The sequence below is a fragment of the Strix uralensis genome, chromosome 27 (assembly GCF_047716275.1).
Source record: "Strix uralensis isolate ZFMK-TIS-50842 chromosome 27, bStrUra1, whole genome shotgun sequence".
Classification (NCBI taxonomy): domain Eukaryota; kingdom Metazoa; phylum Chordata; class Aves; order Strigiformes; family Strigidae; genus Strix; species Strix uralensis.
In genome coordinates this window covers 2,604,489-2,624,915 of record NC_133998.1, presented here as the reverse complement: position 1 = coordinate 2,624,915, position 20,427 = coordinate 2,604,489, and the positions used below count along the sequence as shown (strand labels likewise).

Sequence of the window (20,427 nt, the reverse complement as noted above, 5' to 3'; positions counted from 1 at the left end):
GGTCAGCAGAATCTGGATTTATGACGTCTGCCCATCCTTCGCCTCAGCCAGCTGCAGCCACGGGTTTCTTGTAGTTTGGTCACGTCTGTGGGGAGTCTCAAGCCTTATTTTAAATACAAATCTTGTTGTACAAGACATGGTTTAGGAACAAATGACCATCAGGGACATTGTGGGAAAGGGCTTGAAAACATCAAAGATCATGAGCTTTGATGTCTTCTAATTTAGCCCAGGAGGATGTGAGCTGAGAGCCCTACAGTTCCTACAGACCTGCAAGCAGGGCGGATGCAAACAATTATTTATTTGCCTCATTGCAGTGGAATTGGAGCACTGGACAAAACCTGATCTGCAGGATGACGTTAAGGATGGTGGCAAAAAGGAGAGAAAACTGAATAATTGAGAATGTCGCTTTGGGAAAGGGAGTTTACTGCTATTTTGAGGCCTAAATGGTTTGGTTCTTGCTTGTTACTATTACATAATATATTTCATTTGGCATTACTTTATGCAAGTATGGAGAGGGAAAGCTGCAGCAGAAGGGAACTTCACTCAAAAACCTTGTCCCTAGGTCCCAGCCTTTTCTGCGCTGCTTATAATTAACAGAGTAGTTTGGAGACCAGCTAAAATTTCACAGAAGGAAAGTCATCATCAAAGTTTCCAAACCTCAGAGAGCTGACAAAACACATCTGTGAGGACCCCAGCAAGTGCCTTACAGGGGCAAGCAGCGCCAGAGCGAGACAGTCCTGGTCTTGTCAAGGGGGGGATTTTTATTAAGAAAGCAGAACCCAAACCTCTCCAGCCTTCCTTTACTGTCTCAAAGAAACTGAGAAATATGTGGTGTGAGGCAGGGAGGAGAGAACAGACAAGCCTGGCATGTATGAAAATTTTGCCCTTGGTTTCTGAAGTCTGCTGAATTTTAACTTGGGAATCTCTTGTCTGATAACAGAGAGAGAAATGGAGAACTGGGCGGGGAGGCACTGGGAAACTGGGGAACCCCAGCAAAGGGTCTGAGGGGGTGTGGTTAGGGAGTTCCTGTATTTTTTCTGTCACTGCAGTACTTTCTGCTGTACTTTGTGATGGACTTTGTACTTTGATGACTCTCCTAACCCTAAAGACCTGAAGCCTGCCTGGGACATCTCCTCCCCCGCCATGTCACACAGCTGGTGGGAGGGTGCTGGGGCTGAGCCTCCTCGCTGCCATCCCGCAGCCCAGCAGCTCCCGGCGTGGCTGTGAGCATCCCCCGTGCCACGGCAGAGGGACAAAAAGGTTTTTCTCTAGACACGGCCTGATTGCTTTTGAAATGGCTGCTCAGTCCTGCTGGGGCTTCGCAGTGTTGTTAATGGTGTCAGGACAACTTGGAGCCCTGGGAGAGGCACTAAAACCAGCAGGACCCGCTCTCTGGTTGGGCGCCGTCGTCCCAGAGAGAACATCCCCTCGCCCCTCGCATGGGGCAGCTCCAGTAGCAGAGCCCTCTTGCTCCCAACGCCCTGTGTTGTTTGCAGGGCACCTGCTTGGAGCAGAGGGAAGTGGCTCCTTCGTTGGTGCCATTTGGAAAGGGAGGATCTGCAGCCCCCACGGTGCCAGCACAGGGGGACTGAACCTCGCTGGATAAAGGCATTAACAAAGTGGCCACTGCCTTCCCGCAGGAGAGTCAGAACCACAGAATCATTCAGGTTGGAAAAGACCCTCGGGATCATCGAGTCCAACCCTCAGCCCGACTCTGCAAAGTTCTCCCCTACCCCACAACCCCCAACAGCTCATCCAAACGACCCTTAAACACACCCAGGGATGGGGACTCCACCCCCTCCCTGGGCAGCCTATTCCACTCTCTGACCACTCTTTCTGGGAAACATTTGTTCCTCATGTCCAGTCTGAACCTCCCCTGTTGCAGTTTAAAGCCGTTCCCTCTTGTTCTGTCACTAATTCCCTGGGAGAAGAGACCAGCACCAACCTCTCCACAACGTCCTTTCAGGGAGCTGTAGAGAGTGATGAGTCTCCCCTCCCCTTCTCCTCCTCACACTGAACAGTCCCAGCTCCTTCAGTCGCTCCTCAAAAAGGGGAAGATCTGTGATCACTGGGGTATTATTCCCAGGCTGTCCCAGCACCCCTTACCCAAAGCTTTGCTCTCGCCTTAATCTCCTTTTGCCTCAGTTTCCCCTGACATGGCTGTTCCAGACTGATAGAGCAACAACCCCCAGCAGCGGCCCTTCAGGGGAGAAACATCGCGGCTGCTTTCCCGTTCCCAAATGGTACTTCCAAGGACAGTTCGTTTGAAATGTCATGTTCAAACACAGTCGCGTACTTGTATTCTCCTCAGAGGTACAAACAGCTGTAAATCTTCAAAGAGAATAATGATTAGCCCTAAGCGGCGCTGGGCTGTGAGAAAACGGATCATGGAACAATTACTGAAAGCAGCCGAGACTAAAAGTAGCTTTTAATGGGATCCGGCATCTTCTGTTCCCGCTGACCTGAATGCTGCTCCTTCTGCCAGGCAAAGGGAGTGAAAACCTCTGAGATTTGTAAATTGGAGTATTTAGGTCACACGTGGATTAGAGTGTGATCAGATCGGCTTTAATGTAGAGCTGCTCTGAACACCTATAGATCATACAGCACGCTGAGGGATCAATGCCTCCAGCGGCTTTTAGCGAGGTGGTGGGGTGAGCGCGGTGAAGGGCTCTCCCTCCGCCGCCACCGCGGTGTTCTGTGCGGCTGCCAGCAGTGTGGTGGGTGATGGGTGTTGCTCGCCCGTGTGTGATCCCAGCTGCTGCGGCAGGGCCAGGAGCCTTCCCCATGGGCAGGATCGCTGCCTGCAGGACCTCCCTGCTCAGGCACGGGGATCACGGCAAGGGAGGAGGTGTGGGGCAGAAGGGGCTTCCCCCACCCTCTCTGTTGCCTCTTCTGCTCTTTGCAGAGACCTAACAAGCTCATTTCGTTTAAGAGCACATCCGCACAGCTCTTGACCAGTTATGAATGTGTTCGATGTGGTGTTTTCTGCCCCTGCCAGCCTGATCTCTTGTCACAACGCTCAGTGGCCCAAGCTCCAGCCAGTCCTGGGTCTGAGGTCTGTAGCTGGACCACGACAACGTGCAGGGACCAGGACCTGAGGGCAGGGCCATGGCTGCTCCTTGTCCTGCTCAGCTCTGCCAAGCTGAGGCCTGTCCCCAGCACGATTCCTCCATCCCTGGGAACGATTGTGAGACAACCCAGACCCTGAACACGATCAGGACGCTGCTGGCAGGTGCGTCTGTGTGTCCAGCACGGCTGCTGCTCTGTGTCTGGGTGGACAGCTGGCCAGCTCTAGCTCAGGGCTGGAAAGCCAGAGGTGACATGGAAGAGTGTATCTCTGACAGATGTCATCACCTTTGCCATCCTCGTCTGGACGAATGTGTTAAGCTGGTGCTTGGTCTGCAGCATCGTGCTCCTGAAGACTCTGTGGTGGTGTGTCCTCCCAGCATGGTCCTTAGGCAGGATGTCCCCTTGCCTTTAAACAAAGACCCATAGTGTTTCTGGCTTGCTGTCCCACCAGGCTCACCCATGGCTAAAAGCTCAGGGTAAGAGGCAGAAGAAGGTCTCAAAGATGCTGCAAGCTGTGATTCATTAAACCAAGGTCTGGCCTGAGATGGTACCTGTCCCGCAGAGCTCGTGTCTTCTCCCTCTCCACTTCCACACCATGTCAAACCCTCGCCCCAGGAGAAGCAACAGGAGATACCCTCGGCTGTGTTTTCCTGGCTAACCAAATCACTGAAGCTATGAGGAAGGGCCCGGGTCTGAGTTCTTGTAGCAGTTCTCCGCTATCAGATGCTTTCCATGAGCTGAGCAGAGCAGGGCCGTGACCTGCGAGCAGCCAGCCAGAGCATTGCACCGGGACAGCAGAGCCTGTCCAGGTATCAGCTGTGGGTATCGGCTTGTGCAGAGGATGCTCCATCCCTCCCGCTGGCTCCCTCCGACACGAGCAGCGCGACCCGACCTCACTGCAGTACCTGGTGGCGTGAAGCCACGGGAACATCCAGCTTCCAAAATGCTCCGGGCTTTCAATGAGCTGCACCTCCGCAAGGAGATTGCTCAGCTCAATGTATCTAAAATCTCCCATGATGACAGATCGTGATTTGACAGAAGCAGCACAGCTGGCAGAGAGAAAATGTCTCTTCACTTCCTGTAACTTCCCGAGCATTTCTTAATAATGCCAGTGCTCGTAAAGGTCTGTGGTTCTTGCAATCACGCAGAGAAATTATCTCCCTGGCTGACGCTGATGTGTTGCTACCTCGGGGTAAGGAGGCAGCAGCTGTGTTTCAGCACACAGACATTGCACAACCATTCAGGATGGGAAGAGCTGATGTATGCTGGATCCAACTGAAAGAGGAAAGAGAATATTGTTGTCAGCGCTGGGATGTGGCCAGGTTGCTATGGGGACACCTGTGCCTTTAGGTTTTTGATCGTACAAGGAATCAGATCGCTCTTTCACCTGATTTTCCTGAGAAATCATGTTTCTGTGATCCTCTCTTCCAGCCGCCAGCCCCGCACCCCGCTCCGATCGCATCTCAGCCCAGTGGCAACCTCCAACCACATCTAAGAGAAGGGTGGAGGGCTCTGAGACACGAAGCACCTACAACAAGCCCATGCAGCGCCTGGCCCGAGTGCCACGTGCATCCCCGGCAGGTATTTGTTTGGTGCCAACGGCTTCCAGGCAGCACGGCGTGGCTCAGCCGGCAGCGGGGGAGGCTGAGGGGGGCACTCACCTGTGTAGCCCCAGATTGGCCAGGACCCACTGCCACCCCCAGCTGCACAAAGGGACAATGCCAGCGTGGAAGTGACGGGGATCTTGCTGGAGCAGGGACTGACTACAGAGCTGGACTTTGCCCAGGGGACCTGGGCTTAGACAACATCCAAATTCCCGTCTTTAAAATCAGGTCAAGAGCCCAACCCTGCCTACGTGCGGGGCTGGAGGATAAATGCTTCCAGGGCTGGCAGGGTGGTTTTTTGATTCCCAGGCCTTGGGAACCCGGGCAGGCAGGTCTGGTAGAGCCGGGGATGAAATCTGGGGTTTGGGCCAAGAGCTGGGGCAGCAGGAAACCCATCTGCACAACCAGCTCGAGCATCTGCCTCCCCTTGTACCTGTGGCAGGAGCGGACGGAGTCAGGCTGGGGCTGCCCTAGCAGCAGGGGCTCTGGGGAGAGGGGGAATTTCATGGCGAAAAGGAAAATTCATCCCCAGAACTAACCTCTGGCGAAAATAATCAGCGACTAATTTTATGTCTTTATGATTGCCTTTTAACTGCAAGTTATTAAAGACGGGGAGAAAGAAGATTATGTCCTGGTGGGAGGATAAATGAGCGTTGCCATAGAAGCGAGGGGATGCTGCAGCACAACTCCGTCCTTCTGGACCACAAACCACAAAGCCACGGCAGAGCCTCGGGGGCGGCCGGCACACTGCGGACAGATGCACCCAGTGAATCGGAGGCAAGCTGACAGCCTGGGAAGTCAGAGAATATAGATTTGTGTTATCAAGCCAAAGCCAGAGAGTCAATATTTAGCCTGGACACGGAGCACAGCCTATGTGCAGCCAGGCCCCTGTCCATCACGCTGCTTGATTGCCCTCCCAAGCTCTTCCACCAGCAGCTTTCTCTCCCTCTGGTCTCACAGTCAGATCATGTTTCCCCCTCTCTGAGCTAACCCTGTCCCAGAGACAATTTTATCAGTTTCAGGGCAAGGGAGAAGCTGGGATTTGGGGGGGTTCAAGGGATTAGGAAAGAATTTGCCTCTGGGAATCTCTTTCCTCCATCTGCCTGGGATAAATTGTCTGATGGAGATGGAGGTTTTGCAACTCGGCAGGGAACTGCTCAGAGCTAAACATGTGGAGGCAAAAATGCTCCTGGTCCCTCCCCGCTGCGGGAACTAGGTGTTGAAAGGTCCTGGAAAGGGTGAGGAGAGCTCTCTGTCCCATGGCCCCACATGGGAGGATGTTTTCCTGAGCTCTGTGCATGCAGATGTTGCCCGTCCAAGCCCCAGGTTCTTTCCTGGGAGGACCAGCTCGCCCATGGGAGGCAGGAGCAAGCTTATGAACCTGCAAGCACCACGGGAAACATGATTAACTGGGAGAAGAAGGGATTTTTATTTGTTCTGTTTATGATTTTCTGCTTTCATTATGTCCCTATAAAGCAAACATGCCTTGCCAATGAACAGCCTTGACCTTACTGGAGCGGGAATAAAACTGAGAAAACTACCCTTGGCGTGTGCGCCCGCAGCCCTGGCACTGCGTGGGGGGCTGTGTTTACAGCTCCATCCCTTCCTCCATCTGCCTTCAGCTTCTGCGGCGCGTTATTTATACCGCAGCAGGGATCACGGCGTGCTCAGTCCTGTCTCTGCCAAAGAGGGGAAATCCCTGCCCTGGAAAGCAGACGACTGCTCCTGAGTTCATTTGCTGCATGGTCCTAAAGCAGGACCATGACCCAGTCTCAGCGGGTCTCTGGAGCCCTGGAAAAAAGCTCAGTCCCCTCCGGGATGCCAGTGCCCAGTTTCTTCCTCCTTTAGATCTTGCATTCAAAGACCTTTCACACCTCTGCTAAAGAAAAATGTCAATACTGCAGACATGAAACGTCAGTTTGGGGAGTTTTTTTAACCCTGAAGCCTTTCAGAAGTGACTCTCCATAAGAGAGGTGTCCTCAAAGCAGGATGCCCCCAGGCTGGTACCAGCCACAGCTGCACCACTTCTCCTGGGACTGGTGCTTCTGCCCGAGGCTGTACGTGCCCTGCTGAGCTCTGGGTGACCTCGCACAGGCCGGGTCAGAGCCCAGTGGGCCTTTTCAGCTCCCCAGATGAGAGATGCTCCATCTCCTTGCTACCTCCCGTGAGCGGGAAGCTGCAGGGAGGACCACATCCCTCCCTGCCTCCCCAGGAGGTGCCTGTGGCTTCACAGGTCTCCTGGGGACCTGCCTGCAGGAACAGGTACCGCGGGGAAATCTGAGGGGTCGGAGGGCAAAGGACCTGCTCTAAACACTGGCAAAAAGTGGTTTTCACTGGGATTGTCGGTCCCAGGGGCTTGCTCCTCCTTTCTCCTGCGCCACCTTCTTAACCCTGCCTGGCAGGTTTTCTGATCTCTGCATCCCCGGCGCTCGTGTCGGCCCACAGCTGGCTCGGAGACCCCGGGTTGGGGAGCAAACGGCTCCCTCTCCCCTCCCCGTGCTCTCCAGAGGGGCTCACAGAGGGACAAGCCCCATCCCCCTGTGCTAGCAGCAGCCCCTGCTTTTGATGCCTGGGGCTAAACTGCCTTTTCTGGGGCTGAAGCGCGGGTGCTCGGCTCCCGGTGATTGGGTGCTATTTTGCTCCGGCACAGTTCGGCAGCTGTTGCTGTATATTACCCCAGAGAGCCGGAGCCAGCTGGGGGGCTGGAGGCAAGGCGGCGGTGGTCGAGCCCCAGGTACGACTTTCTGTGGTTTTTAACCCTTTCAGTTGGCTGTGGGGCAGCCCACGGACACAGCCTGCGAGGTGGCGCTTGGCCCGCTGCCGGCCAGCAGTGGATTGGGGGCCGCAGGGCCTGTCCCAGCGCTGCCATGTGAGTGTGCACAGGGAGAGCAGGGCAGGCAAGGGGACTATTTTTGGAAGTTTCTTTGATGTGAGTCAGCGGTAGAGGCAACCTCAGGAGCTTGTGCAGGAAAAGTCCAAGCGACTGCAGAGCAGAACTGATTATTCATTGAATGGCTGCAATTTTGTGCATTTAAGAGAGGGTCTGGCGTGCGGAGCATGTGTCCGAGGGAGCAGGAGCTCAGGCAGGCAGGGTGGGGGGATGGATGGGTTGAGCAGTTGTACAGAGGTCTCCTGTGCAGGAGTCAGTGTGAGCCAAGGGCTGGACCTGCGCTCTGGGGCTGTGGGTGGCCAAGCCCTGCCCTGCTTGGCCAAGCAAAATGCCCCTGGCATCGGTGGCCATCCCTGGCATCGGTGGCCAACCCTGCCCTGCTTGGCCTGGGCAGTGGCTGTGTGCTTGGTACATCGGTGCTGGAGCTGGTCTGGTAGGAACCAGCCCCAGGAAGCCTGTTCCTGCAGGTGACACAGCCCATCCTGGCTGGGGATGAGGATCCTGCACGGGCTGTGGAGCCCCAAAATGCGTCTGCCTCCTGCCAGGGCAGGGACCCCATCTCCCGTCCAGAGGTGAACAGACCTGGACACGGAGCCGGTCAGCTCTGGGACCAAGTTAATGCCCGTGGGGCGCTTGGCATGGGGGGAGGATGGCTGCCTGCCCAGTCACAGCGTGGCTGTCCCGGAGCCCTGCAGCCATCGCGGCGAAGCCTGGAAACACGCCCAGGGGCTGGAGGTGGTTGGGGCTCCTCTGTCTGGGTAAAGCCCAAGGGATGGAGGCGTGGGAACAGCCCCGCACCCTGCGACCCTTGCCTAAGACTGGGGACGGCAGCGAGGGTGCGGTGGGATGGCTGCGTGCTGCGGGGCACTGCCGCCCAGTGCCGGGGCTGCTGCCCGCTGACCACCCGGCGTTTGTTCTGTCCCTCTCGGTTTAGTGAGAGTCCCTTGAAGTGACATGGCAGCAGGTCCCCGTGAGCTGTTGGAGAAAGACTTGGGATGCCCTGAGGCCACCAGTGAGCTGCCTGGGTGGGCACGGAGTGCTCACAGGCAGCCAAGGAAGGACAGGAGAGAAGGTACCTTGTCCTCACCATGAGGCAGTGGCCAGGAGGTGCTGGCCGTGGCCATGCCAGAGCCACTGCCGTGGTGCTTGACGCCCCGCAGGAGAGGGCTCAGCCTGGCAGAGATGGCTCTTTGCAGCACCTTGGAATCACAGGGTGACCTCGGGCATCGAGGGGCACCCACACAGCACCGACCCCATGGGGACATCAGCCATGGCCAGGGTGAAGAGGAACAGAGGCTGGCGCCCTCCTCTGATTTCCTCGTGCTCATCTTTGCTCAAAAAAAGTGTGAATAGCTGTGTAGTTCAAGAACACAAAAAGCACTTGGGGAAAAAACTCTTTAAGGAAAAATTCTCCATCTTTGCACTTTTCTTGGGGCTGGGAACCCCCCCAGCCAACATGAGAGTCCTGGGGCAGCTTCTTTGCTTCCCTGCAGAGAAGGGATCAGACTTGCCATCACTAAAACAAAATTAAAGACTTTTTTTGATTTCCTCTTGAAAGCAAAGACCTTTCAGGCCATGATTCCCCAGCCTAAAGGTTTTCTCTTATTTATTTGTTTTGCTTCCAATATTGGGTCTTAGGTTTCATCCTGGGAACTGGTATTTTTTCTCAGCAATCATTCTTCCACTGGGGGAAAACAAACTAAATCCAGCTCAAAGGGGGCAAAAATTCCTCCTTCTGGTGAGAGCTTGCATGATGTGGCATCCAGATCCCAGCGGAGCAAGGGCTGCGCTCAGAGGCACCGAGAGGGCTGAAGCCCTGTGGTGTTGGGACCTTGTCAGTGCATCCTCACCCCTGTAACTCACCCCAGACCCAGGGGCAGAGAAAGCCCCGGGGAGCCCAGCATGCTCCCCAGCCCTTCATTGCATCAAACCACTGCAGAGCCCTGGAGACCCTCTGGTTTTCTCTCCCACTTCACATCTGGGGAAAGCCCTGAGAGTCATCCCTGAGCTTCACAGACCTCTTGGGTGGCTTGAGGTCTTCTCTGAGGTCTGGTTGCTTCACAGTACCCGGAGCTTGTCCTCCTGTCTAGGCTACAGCCTGAGCTGCCTCCACATGTTTTCAGGGTGTCTGTGCGCCCTCTGGGCTGTTCATCCCCCCGTGAGCCTTGGCAGGGAGGTCACCATCCCCCTCAGTGCAGCTCCCCAGGGATATCCAGGATGGTGACGTTTTGGGGCTCAGCAGCCCCCGACCTGCACAGTGTTGCTCTTACACCCCGACCTTGCCAGCTGCTGCTGCAATGGCCAGGGGGCTTTTTGTGTGTCTTCTGAAGCCTCTCTCCATGGGTGACCTGGCTGCACTAATGGGGAAAATGTGACCATGATGTCCCCACTCCATGGGCCGGCGGGTGGCAGCGGGAAGGCCGCACACCCCCAGCCCCTGGCGATTCCCACCTCCCCGAATTCGCCGCCTAACGAACCGCGCTCTGCTTGTCTTTAACAGATGCTGACACGCCGGTGAGCAGCCACAGGGAGAGCGGGAGAGCACATGTAAGTGTGCAGCGTCCCAGGGCTGGAGGGCTGCCGGGGGGGCTCCCTGCACCGGGGCGGGGGGCTGAGTGGGGTCTGTCCCACAGCAGTGTTCAGCCCAGGAGGGCTCTGCAGGGTGTTGTGGCTCCCGGGGGAGCCGAAGGCCACGTCCTTCAGCTGTCACTGTCACTGACCAGTGCCTGTGGGCAGCTCTCCCTTGTGGCACCAATCTGGTGCTGCTGGCACAAGCCAACAGCCAGCCCGTCCCCAGCAGCACCAAGCCCAGACCCCGGTGCTCCCCCAGACCCCGGTGCTCCCCCAGACCCCAGTGCTCCCTCTCCTCCCAGCACACTGACCCCGCTGGCGAGCGTGCCCTGGACCTGACCCCCTGCCCTCAGTGGGTGTGTGCGAGTGTCTTCATCCAAGCTGGGGGCAAATCCAGCCCTGAGGGCTACTCTGGGGTGGGCTTGCTTAAGCACAGCCCAGGGGTCAGCAGCCACCAGCCCACCCGTGTGAGCTGGGGCCGCACCCCAGCGCCTTCTCTGCAGCACAGAGCCAGCTAGTGGCTAAATCCATCTTAGCAGACAAAAAAAACCCGAACCCCAGCGTGTTTTTAAGGCTGCAGATGCAAATACACACACCGGGGTTAGGTGCTTGAGGAGCTGGTGACAGCCTGGTCAGCACCGCATGGGGCTGGCGGCAGCACTGGCTCAGGCCGGGGGGTGCCTGGGGAGCATGAGATTGGGCTGTGGGGCGCAGGGATCGGGCCCTTCCATGGCTGCACTGAGCACCCCTTGTTCTGGGAGGGGGCACAGACGTGCACCATGCCCCCCATGCCACCCGCTGCTTGCTTTCCCCGCGGGGCCATGCGATGCTCTTACACCCCCAGCCATGCTCACACCCCTCCCCGTAGGGGCTAGAGGGGGCAAGGACCCGGCTTGGCGTCTCTGAGCAGGATCCGGACGAGCCCGAGCTGAGCATGCCAGAGCCAGCACCGCTCAGCGTGGACAAGAAAGCAGCGGAGAAGAAGCGGGTGGAGAAGCTGGGAGCCAAAGGCAGCGCTAGCGGGCCTCCAGGTAGGAAAAGCCTGTAAAACCCTTTTATTTCAAACTCCCCAAACATACTAGAACAAAGTTTTCATCCTCAGAGTACTAAATTTGCTAATATTCAACAGGGTCCCTACAGTCTAAATTCTTATTACTCCTTCCTGAGCACATATTTACTGTGAAGGAATTAAAAATAAAAAACGTTAAGCTTTCACAGCAGAAATCTGCCTCAGAAAAAAGCCTATGTTCAGTGTTGTTATTAGATAAGACTGTGTCTGCTCAGAAATACCTCAAATTAAGGGGTGTTACCTTTTCCGTGCAGGAGAGCCCTTCTCTGCCCCAAAATGGCCAGCCTGGCCCCAGTTGGCCACAGAATAGACACTGTCCTGCATCCCCGGCCAGCCCGGAGGCACCATCTGGCCACGGAGCAGTGACAGGATGAGCTCTGCTCTCCACAGTCCCCTGGGAGCTCAGCGACATGGAGATGGGGCTTCTCATCCACCTGCCAAATCCCGCTCCTCCTCCTCCTCCTCCTCCTCTCCATCCTGGTGTGGGGGGAGCAGCAGAGCCTGGAGCACGGGCAGAGGTTTTCACTGCTTGAGCCATTGCAGCCCAAGCCCCAGCCCCCATGATATTCTTTTCCCCACTCCTGCAGAGCAAACACCTTCCTTTGCTGGCAGTAGCAGTGCAGGCAGCTGCCCCTGCCCGTGCCCCTGCCTCTGCCCCGGATGGGCTGTGCAGGAGACTGTCAAGACCCCTTCCCACCCCTCAGCTCAGAGCCCTTTGCCACTCCCCAGCTCCCCCAGTAACGCTGTTTTCCTTGGGGGTCCCCAGTCCCCAAGAGCCTCCCCGTGCAGAGGAAGGTGGAGCCCCCCAGCCTGGACCCCGCGGAGGAGCCGCTCCTCTGGGAAGGGCTCACCCTCAACAAGTGCATCCTGGTGGCCTCGGTCGTCGCCCTGCTCAGCGTCACCTTCCAGGTGCTCCAAGGTGAGCCGGGAGCTGGACGGAGGGGGACGGGGTGGCCAGACCCTGCCACCACCTCCTGCCTCCTCTCCCCTCCTCTCTTGCAGCGCCATGCTCCAGGGAGGGGGTCAGCCGCGGCCAGCAGGACCCTCCACCACCTCCCCTCCACGGTGGGTTTGGATGCTCCAGGCTGCCCCAATCCCCCGGATCCAGCCTCAGACGGGGCCACGTCCCAGGGTGGGGTGGCCCTGGGACCCCACGTCTGGGACATCCCACCCCAACAGCCTCGTCCCCTGCTGATGGTGGCCTGTCCCTCTCCCCTCCCAGAGGTGGTCAGCGCCAAGGAGGAGGAGGTCCAGGAAGTGGTGACTGCCCAGCCTGCCCAGCCGGAGAGCAGCGTGTTCAAGGACGATGATGGGGACGACGATGATGATGATGGTGACGATGACAGCGATGCTGACAGCAACCTGGTATGGGTCCGGGGTGGGGGAGAAGCAGCATCCTCAGGGCACTTCCTGGAGAGGGGAGAGCATCTCGTCCCCAGGAGGAGGGGTGGAGAGGGGTCCCAGTCCCTTGGGCTGCGTCACCAACACCTGATCCCCTCTGTCCCCCTCGCAGGCAGAGCCCTGGATCTTCAAGAAGTGGTTTGGCCGCTCAGCACCAGAGGATGGGGACGAAGAGCCCGTGGATGTCCCCGAGGTGCCACCAGCTCCGACAGAGGTGAAGAAGAGCCGGGAGAAGAAGCTGGAGAAAAAGGAGAAGAAGGAGGAGAAGAAGGAGGAGAAGAAGGAGGAGAAGAAGGAGGAGAAGAAGGAGGAGAAGGCCCGGGAGGGTCGTGCCACCCAGGCAGAGCGGAGCAGCCGGAGGGAGGCACGAGCCAAGGACAGGGCATTGGGGGACAAGCCTGGCAGAGCCCCCAGGGCCCCCCGGGAACCAGAGCAGCAGCCCCAGAAGAAGCGGAGCCGGGAGGGGAAGGAGAGCCGGCGGGAGAGGGACGAGCCCAGGAAGGAGGGGTGGAAGGGCCGTCCCGGCAGGGCTGATGGCGGCGGGGAGAGCCCGAAGCGGGACTGGCGGCAGCAGAAGGGCAGGAGGCCCTGGGAGCCGGCGGCTGCCCCGGGGAGGGACGGCACTGCCAGGCCCAGGGAGGGCAAGAGACGTGACTGAGGCTGGGGCGACCGAGGGGCTCCATGACGCTGAATCCAGGGGGGTCCAACCCCACCACTGCCCCCAGCAAGGGCACCCTGCAGCTCCCTGCCTGCTCTCCAGAGACATCCCGGGCTGGCAGCACAGGCAGCGCAGGCAGCGCTCCAGGATCTCCGAGCAGCAGCAGAGCAGCCCAGGAGCCTGGCACAAGCCTCCCCAGGGACTTTGGGCCCCCCTGGATTAGTTTTACAAAGGCAACCTGAAAGGACCGGGGGGAAGGAGCTTCCCTTCGTCTGGGCTTCGCGCTATTTCTCCAGCCCCACCTGAAATCTCTCCTGCGGGTCATTTTCACTCGTGGTCCCCGAGGCATCGGGGAGGTGCAGTGGACACAAGGATCCCAGTGAACAGAGTTGATCTCCAGACTTTGTAGCTCTTCAATTCGGTTAATGGTTTTATTCAAAGCAAATCAAGAGAGAAGTGTATTCTGGGTTAACGAAGCTAGGCTGCAGCCGTCCTCAGAGGGGTGTCAGGGGAACAACCACCTTGCCGGGCCCCGGTGCCGTCGCTGCAGGGGGGCGTGAAGCTTGCTGGTAACCAGTGCTGGAGAGCCCATCACCCGGGGAGCCCTTCGGGCCTTGCCTTCACAGAGTCGCTTTTAGGAATGAAACACAAGTGCAATATCACGCAGCGCTGTAGCAACTACAGGAGACGTCCACAGCCCCAAGCCATGGCAAGTTTAAGTATTTGCTAAATCAATAGAGGTTAAAATAAACTATTTTCATTTTTAATAAGGTATTAAATTGAATGTTTTAAAGAAAAAAAAAAAATCTTGTCCCTGGTTATGTTTGTGTGTTTTCTGTGCCCCCCCATCCGTGACGTACAGGGGCTCAGGGCTAACCCTGGTCCCCGTGCAGGCTGCAGGCCGGGGTGGGTGTGTGCCAGCCCCCGGCTGTGCCCCCCCCAGCCCTGTGGGGATGCTGCAAAGCCCAAGGGCTGGTCCCAGTACTGGGGGAGCTGCAGCCGGAATGAGCCCAGGAGCTGCTTTCAGGGGGCTTTGTCCCTGCAGCAGCCCCGGCGGGTGTTGCTGAGGGCCGGGTTTAGCTGGGAAGATGATCTGGGGCAGCAGGGCTCTCCATGCTGATGCGGCAGGGACGCGGAGCAGGTGCTTTGGCAGCCGTCTGCACCCACTCCTATTAATGGTGTGAGCAGCCCAGGAGGTGTAACGGGATCGCTGCCGTCTCTCAGCCCTCCCTCCCCTCGGCCCCCCGCTCTGGCAGCATCCTGGGAGCGGGGTCAGTGCGGGGCGATGTGGACGTGACCCAGCAGAGAGCCCCAGGCCACGGCCAGCAGCCATCCATGGCTCACGTGGGGACGGGTCCCCAGATAAAGGCTGGTCCCTGCGAGGGGATTTCATCTCTTGTTTTGCTTTCGCAGGCGGAGCTGTGTGGCTGGCAGGGGCTTGGTGAGGGGCTGAGGGCTGGGAAATGGCCAGAGGATGCTGCGAGTGGCCGGGGGGGCTTGTAGAAAGCAACAACTGCCCTGCCCAGCTGCTGCAGGAACAGAAGGCAAGGGATAAATAAGTCCTGGCTGGATCTGCCAAGCCTTGCCCTTCTGTGATAGCCCCACGGTGCCCGTATCCAGCCCAAACCCCACTGTGGGGTCAGAGCGACGCTGCAGCACGGCCCTGCCAGCACTTGGGCATCCCTGGGCTCAGGAGCAGGCACGGGGTAACGCCAGGCTGCAGAGCAGCCCCAGGGACCAGCACAGCTACAGACAAACCCAGAACCAGAGCAAAACTAACGAGCCAAACCATGGGGAAAGGACAGGCGGGGAGCTCCCATCTGGGCGAGAAGCACCAGCTCCCGAGCTGTGAGGGCAAACTAGGGGAGGAAACGGGATGAGGGCGAGCGAGTAGGCGGGTGGGTGCCTCTACCGACAGCCACACTCCTCTGCCACCATGTTGGGGAACTTGCGGACCTCCAGCCCCTCCGTGGAGAGGCTGATGATGAGCTGGTCCGAGTAGCGGACGGGCACGCAGCAGGGAGCCCGCTGGAGGGGCGAGCCCCGCTCCTGCATGCCCAGCAGCAGCACCGTGTGCGAGTAGTAGCTGGGGATGCGGGTGGAGAGGGGCAGCTTGCAGGGACCCTCGCAGTTGTTGGCCGCGTAGACGGTGGGCATGACGATGAACTTGCGGTCGTGCAGGTCGATGGTCAGCTCCTGCAGGCGGCAGTGGGCCTGGTGCCGCGCGCTGCGGTTCTGCCGCAGCACCTTCCTCCGCTCCTGCCAGCGCGCCCGCACTGTCTGCAACGCCTTCAGCAGCAGCAGCGTGTGCATCTTCCCAGAGCTGGGCGGCCGCTCACCGGCCTGACCCTCACCCAGCCCTGGCGGGTAGTAGCAGAAGCTCAGGAGATGCTGGAAAAGCCCTATGTTGGCTTGGAAAGCTGGGATGTCCTTCAGCTCCTGGATCACCGCCTGCAGCTTGCCCATCAGCAGCTGCAGCACGGTCCCCTCCGGCTGCCAACCCCCCAAGTGCTGCTCCAGCACAGCTCCGCTGTCCTGGGGAAAAAGCAGCACCGAGGGCTCCTCCGACTGCACCAGACGCTCCAGCGCTGCCTCCTCCGACAGGTTGAGCAGCTGGTGAGGGAGGGTCTCCATCACCTGGAAGTCCAGCCAGTGGTGGGAGCTGGGCTGGGTGGGGGGCTCGCTGGAGGGGCTCAGGACCTGGCGGATGAACAGGGTCAGGATGCTCAGGAAATGGCTGCTGCTTCCGGGCGCTGGGGTCGAAGTGTTGGTTTGGTTCAGGGTGGTGGGGGACAGCAGCTCCTCGGTCCCGGCCTGGGGTGGGCTGTGAGGAGAACACAGGGAGGGTCATGGGGTGCCCCTGTACCCCAGGGGTCCCGTCAGGCCCTGCTGCACATCATCCTGCCGCGGTCCCACAGCAGAAGCACTGGGGATACCCCTCTCCCCACTCCAGCTCCCAGCCCCCGTGTTCTTCCATGGCTGCAGGGAGGGCCACAGACCTGAGCTGCGGGTATGGAGCCATGTCAACCACCCCGTTGGCAGAGAGGTAGGAAGAAGGGGCCAAAGCCACATCCTCCTCCTCCTCCTGCCGTGCCTTGGCCAGCAGGAGCAGCACGGGGGTCATCCTGGTGAAGCATTTGTCATCGGAGCCAAAAAGGAGCTGCTGGGTCTCCATGGGGGGCAGGGGGGCACCTGGTGGGGAGAGGAGCCATGGGGATGGTGGCCTGGGGTCTTCCACAGCCCTTCGTTACAGACAGGCTTGACAGGATCCCAAATGCCCAAGTCAGGACACAGAGAGCACCGACACCACCATCCCCTGCTGCCGCGGGCTTCCCCCATCCCTACCTCCCCCCTCGCGGTGCCTGATCGCCAGGGAAGCCTCGAAGCTGAGCTGCTCGCTGGTGCGGGTGATGGATGCTACAGCGGCTCCCAGGACCAGGTACTGGGTGTCCCTGGCGAGGCAGAGGCTCTGCTCGGAGGCAAAAGACACGGGAGCACCGAGGACATGGGTGAGGCATCATGGAGGCGGGGGACACAAATGAGACCCCCCGCTGTTGTCCCTGCTGGCTCCAGGTCACCCGGTCTGTGGTGGCCCAGGGACCAGCGAAATGGGAGGGAGAGTGGGGAGGGGGGTTGCACCACCCAACCCCAGAGCTGCGCCGGGAGCCGTGGGGTGCAGGGAGGCCCATGGGATGCCCCTGGGGAGGGGAGAGAGCCCCGACTGAGCCCGGCCCCAGACCCGCTTCTCCCGGCTGCTGTGCCACGGCTGCTGCCCTCGGCCAGGCTGGAGGAGCCCCGGGGCAGGGGGGGAGCCAGGACCCCCCGAACGGGCCGGGTACCCCGGGCCGTCCCTGCGCCCTTGCCGGGAGCTGGGGATGGGGTAAGAGCACCATCTTCAGGCACGGCTCGGCCCGGCGGGGGGTGCGGTAAGGCAGCGGTGCTGGGAGAGGGGGGAAAGGTGCAGGGAGGGGATGGCAAAGGGACTGGGAGGGGATGGCAAAGGAACTGGGAAGGGATGGCAAAGGAACTGGGAAGGGATGGCAAAGGGACTGGGAAAGGATGGCAAAGGGACTGGGAAAGGATGGCAAAGGAACTGGGAGGGGATGGCAAAGGGACTGGGAGGGGATGGCAAAGGAACTGGGAAGGGATGGCAAAGGGACTGGGAAAGGATGGCAAAGGAACTGGGAGGGGATGGCAAAGGGACTGGGAGGGGATGGCAAAGGGACTGGGAAAGGATGGCAAAGGAACTGGGAGGGGATGGCAAAGGGACTGGGAGGGGATGGCAAAGGGACTGGGAGGGGATGGCAATGGGACTGGGCCAGCAGAGCCGAGACACCCCCCTCCCACCTTCCCTGCTCGCCCCCAGACCCCCTGGCCGTGGCCACCCACCTGCTCCCGCGCCAGCCCCGTGCCGGTGGCCAGCAGCTGCCCTGGGCGCCCGGTGCCCGGCCCCTCGCGCCTGCCCGGGTAGAAGAGCAGCACGGCGGAGCGCAGCTCGCCCAGCGACCGGCCCACCTCTGCCTGGAAAACCAGCTTGAACCACAGGTTGGCCTGGGCTTCCCACCTCACTGGAAAGGAGAAGACAGGGGGTGAATCGTCCCTCCGGCGGGCGGGGGGGATGGGGGAGGAAGGGGCTTTGGGGCTGAGCACATCCCAGCTCGGTGGCCAGAGCATCTGGGACAGGAGCTGACAGGGAGGAAGAACGTGGCAGATCCCCGTCCCCAGTGTCCGGGAGGTGCTCAGTGGGGCAAACCCCCAGCCTCTGCCTCGCTCCGGGGCAGCTCTGGCAAATCTTCCCGGGTGGGTCCCCATGGAAATCTCTTCTCCCACGGCAGCTCCTCCCGTGGCTCAGGGACTTTGTGGCCCAGGGATGTTGTGGCTGTTGCATCGCAGCCAGCAGCGCTGCCTGGGGAAGAGCCACGTCCCCAACTGCCCGGCACTGGCAAGTTCATCTGAAAATCCAAAATCTGGGAGGAGAGGAAGAGATTTCAAGAAGAAAGAAACAACCGTGACCCTCTCGCTACGCGGGAGGCTGGATTAAAACGGAGGGTTGTGCTCTCCCTCGAGCACAGCACTTACCACGGAGACAGGACAGGGGAACGCGCGTTGCTGGTTTTCTCACGAGGCTGAAGCTACACAAGCAAGCCCAGGACCCCGCGCTCCTCGGCAACACCCAGCACCAGAGATCAGCTCGTGCTGCAGCCGACCGCGAGCAGCTGGGCTCACGCCACAGCACGACCAGCCAGGTCAGCTCATCTGACCCTCTACTCTCCTCTCCCAGTCAGACAAACTTGGGACGGGGTCCTAACCCGTGTTGTTAAAGTAGAAAGTGAGAAACAGGTGTAATCTCGAAAGCAGAGCAGAAGCCACCGAGACTGCGGCACCTGGGCGTTAGTCACAGGCAGGGTCCAGGCACCCTGTTGCACACAAACTGTCATCACTACTAAAGCTTCTGAAAAATGTACCTGGAAAGACATTTTGCTGTATCACTTCGCTAAATTTAAAAGGAACCCAACCCCACAAAATTAATTTTTTATTTAAATCTCTGATTTAGGGCAAGCAAACAGCACTGGCCTCCCTGAGCCCTGTGCTCGCCCCACTCCGCTCGGCTCTGGCGCGGGGGTTTCCCACCAACCTTCCTCCAGATGCAGCACGAGGAATCGGTCCTGCCCCGGCTCCACCACGTGCGCGTGGATGTGCTTCAGGGGATGGGGAGCAGCACCCACCTCCCCGGCCGGGCAGAGCCCAAAGGTCTGGAGAAGGCTTTCATCCCAGCTGGTTCGTTGTCTCAACAGCTTGATGAAGCTGCTTTCATAGTGGGTGAGAACACCCACAACTTCCAGGTGCCTCGGGGTCAGCTCGTCCTGGTCCATTTTCACCCTGCACACGGGCCCTTCCAGCCCCCCGAGCGGCCACGGGTTCAGGCTGGAGCGGGACCAGCCGATGTCCCCATCCTCAGCCAGTCCCTGGGGGCATTTTGCTCCTGGGTCAGGCTTAGAAAAGAGGCGAGTAGCAGCAGCTACCCTTGATCTTGCCGCCGAGCTGGGTCTCACTTTTTCCTGGAAACTGGTGTTTTCTCTCTTTCTCTCCTCTGCTTCAAGTCCCAGCTCCTCCGGCAGGCTCAGCTCCAGCCGGTTAATTGGGGAAATCCTTTCCCCTGTGCTCCCCTTTCTTGGAAGTGCTGCGGAGGGGAGCAACAGCACCAGGCATGGCAAAAGCACCCTAAGAGCCTTCATGTTCCCACTTCAGCTACTCCTGACAGTCGTTCGAGCCGCTCACAAGCATCTCAAAACGCTTGGGCTGAAGGGGAGGATGGCGTCTCCCTTTTAAAAACCGGCGGCCTTGAGTTGACAATGCACAACACACCTCCCTTGAGAAACTCAAAGGCCGTCATGCTAGAGAGGAGGGAGGGATGTTTCAAAGAAACTTTTTTGTTCTATTTTTGGGTTTGCATCTAGTATTGGAAACGTACAAAAATTAAAGCTGTTTCTCTTACTCGTAGGGAAGCGCGTCCTTGACTTCAGATGTTTTCTGAAGGAGGACGGATGTCTAGACTTGGACCTTCATGGGGACTGGCACATACTATTCCCACCAGCAGTGAAACACCAGGAGGGGAGAATTAGCCAGACTAGGAGGAGGGGGATAGAGACAGATAACGGGCAGAAACTAAGTAAATGTATGGAAAGCATTGTCCTCTCTTCCCTGGAAAGCCTCCCCCTCGGCTGGCACCTCGTACGCTGCAGTTTGCAGAGGCCGCCCTGCAGAGGCTCTTAGCACATCTCCTGAGCCCCAGGGTGCTTCAGCCCCTGAAGGAGAATCTCACAGGGTGCAGCAGCAGCCTGATGACTTTGAACACTTAAGAGTTGACTTAGAAAGTCTCACCACACACGTATTTTAAGGACTTTTCCCTCTACGAGAGGCCAATACTCACTGTAACACTTGGAATTACCGATGCCACCTGCCTAATCCACTGCAGAGAAACCTCCCCCCATCCTTTTTTTGACAACAGAGGGCAGGGGGAAATGTACCCACAAAAAAAGTTCCAACACACGTTCAGACCCTTCTCTGGGTTTCCAAGACTTTGCAGTTCAGAGCTCAGGATCTGGCTACAACACGTCCTAAACAGGCTGCGCACCCGAACCAGAGAGGGACAAGAGGCACCACA

General features: G+C 58.7%; 2 protein-coding genes across 12 annotated transcripts in view; one reads left to right on the top strand and one right to left on the bottom strand.

Annotated features, from left to right (window-relative positions):
* Nucleotides 1–14,079, top strand: part of JSRP1 (junctional sarcoplasmic reticulum protein 1) — a 34,606-nt gene extending 20,527 nt beyond the window's left edge. For 5 of the 11 annotated variants that reach the window (XM_074851629.1, XM_074851627.1, XM_074851634.1 and 2 more), the window contains 7 exons: nt 4,501–4,650; nt 10,064–10,110; nt 11,003–11,165; nt 11,970–12,122; nt 12,206–12,268; nt 12,426–12,568; nt 12,717–14,079. In XM_074851629.1, the coding sequence (XP_074707730.1) occupies nt 4,501–4,650; nt 10,064–10,110; nt 11,003–11,165; nt 11,970–12,122; nt 12,206–12,268; nt 12,426–12,568; nt 12,717–13,262 (1,265 nt within the window). In that variant the 3' untranslated portion in view covers nt 13,263–14,079. Of the gene's footprint in view, nt 1–4,500; nt 4,651–8,499; nt 8,636–10,063; nt 10,111–11,002; nt 11,166–11,969; nt 12,123–12,205; nt 12,269–12,425; nt 12,569–12,716 lie in introns of those variants that run through there. The other 6 variants (XM_074851637.1, XM_074851636.1, XM_074851630.1 and 3 more) reach the window with 5 other exon arrangements.
* Nucleotides 14,080–15,170: 1,091 nt separating this feature from the next.
* Nucleotides 15,171–19,498, bottom strand: AMH (anti-Mullerian hormone). The gene is made up of 5 exons (XM_074851626.1): nt 18,898–19,498; nt 17,652–17,830; nt 16,608–16,731; nt 16,262–16,454; nt 15,171–16,086 (listed from the first exon to the last, which is right to left on the bottom strand). Exons 1-5 carry the CDS (start codon nt 19,496–19,498, stop codon nt 15,171–15,173), a joined length of 2,013 nt encoding a protein of 670 aa, XP_074707727.1.
* Nucleotides 19,499–20,427: the final 929 nt, after the last annotated feature.

Bases quoted from the DNA above. Each gene is read 5' to 3' on its own strand.
- AMH (XM_074851626.1), bottom strand. From the start codon at position 19,498: ATGAAGGCTCTTAGGGTGCTTTTGCCATGCCTGGTGCTGTTGCTCCCC. The intron at 17,831-18,897 runs GTTGGTGGGAAA...TCTCCTTTCCAG, and splicing joins CGTGCTGCATCTGGAGGAAG to TGAGGTGGGAAGCCCAGGCC. The intron at 16,732-17,651 runs GTGGGTGGCCAC...GCCTCCGAGCAG, and splicing joins CGGGGCTGGCGCGGGAGCAG to AGCCTCTGCCTCGCCAGGGA.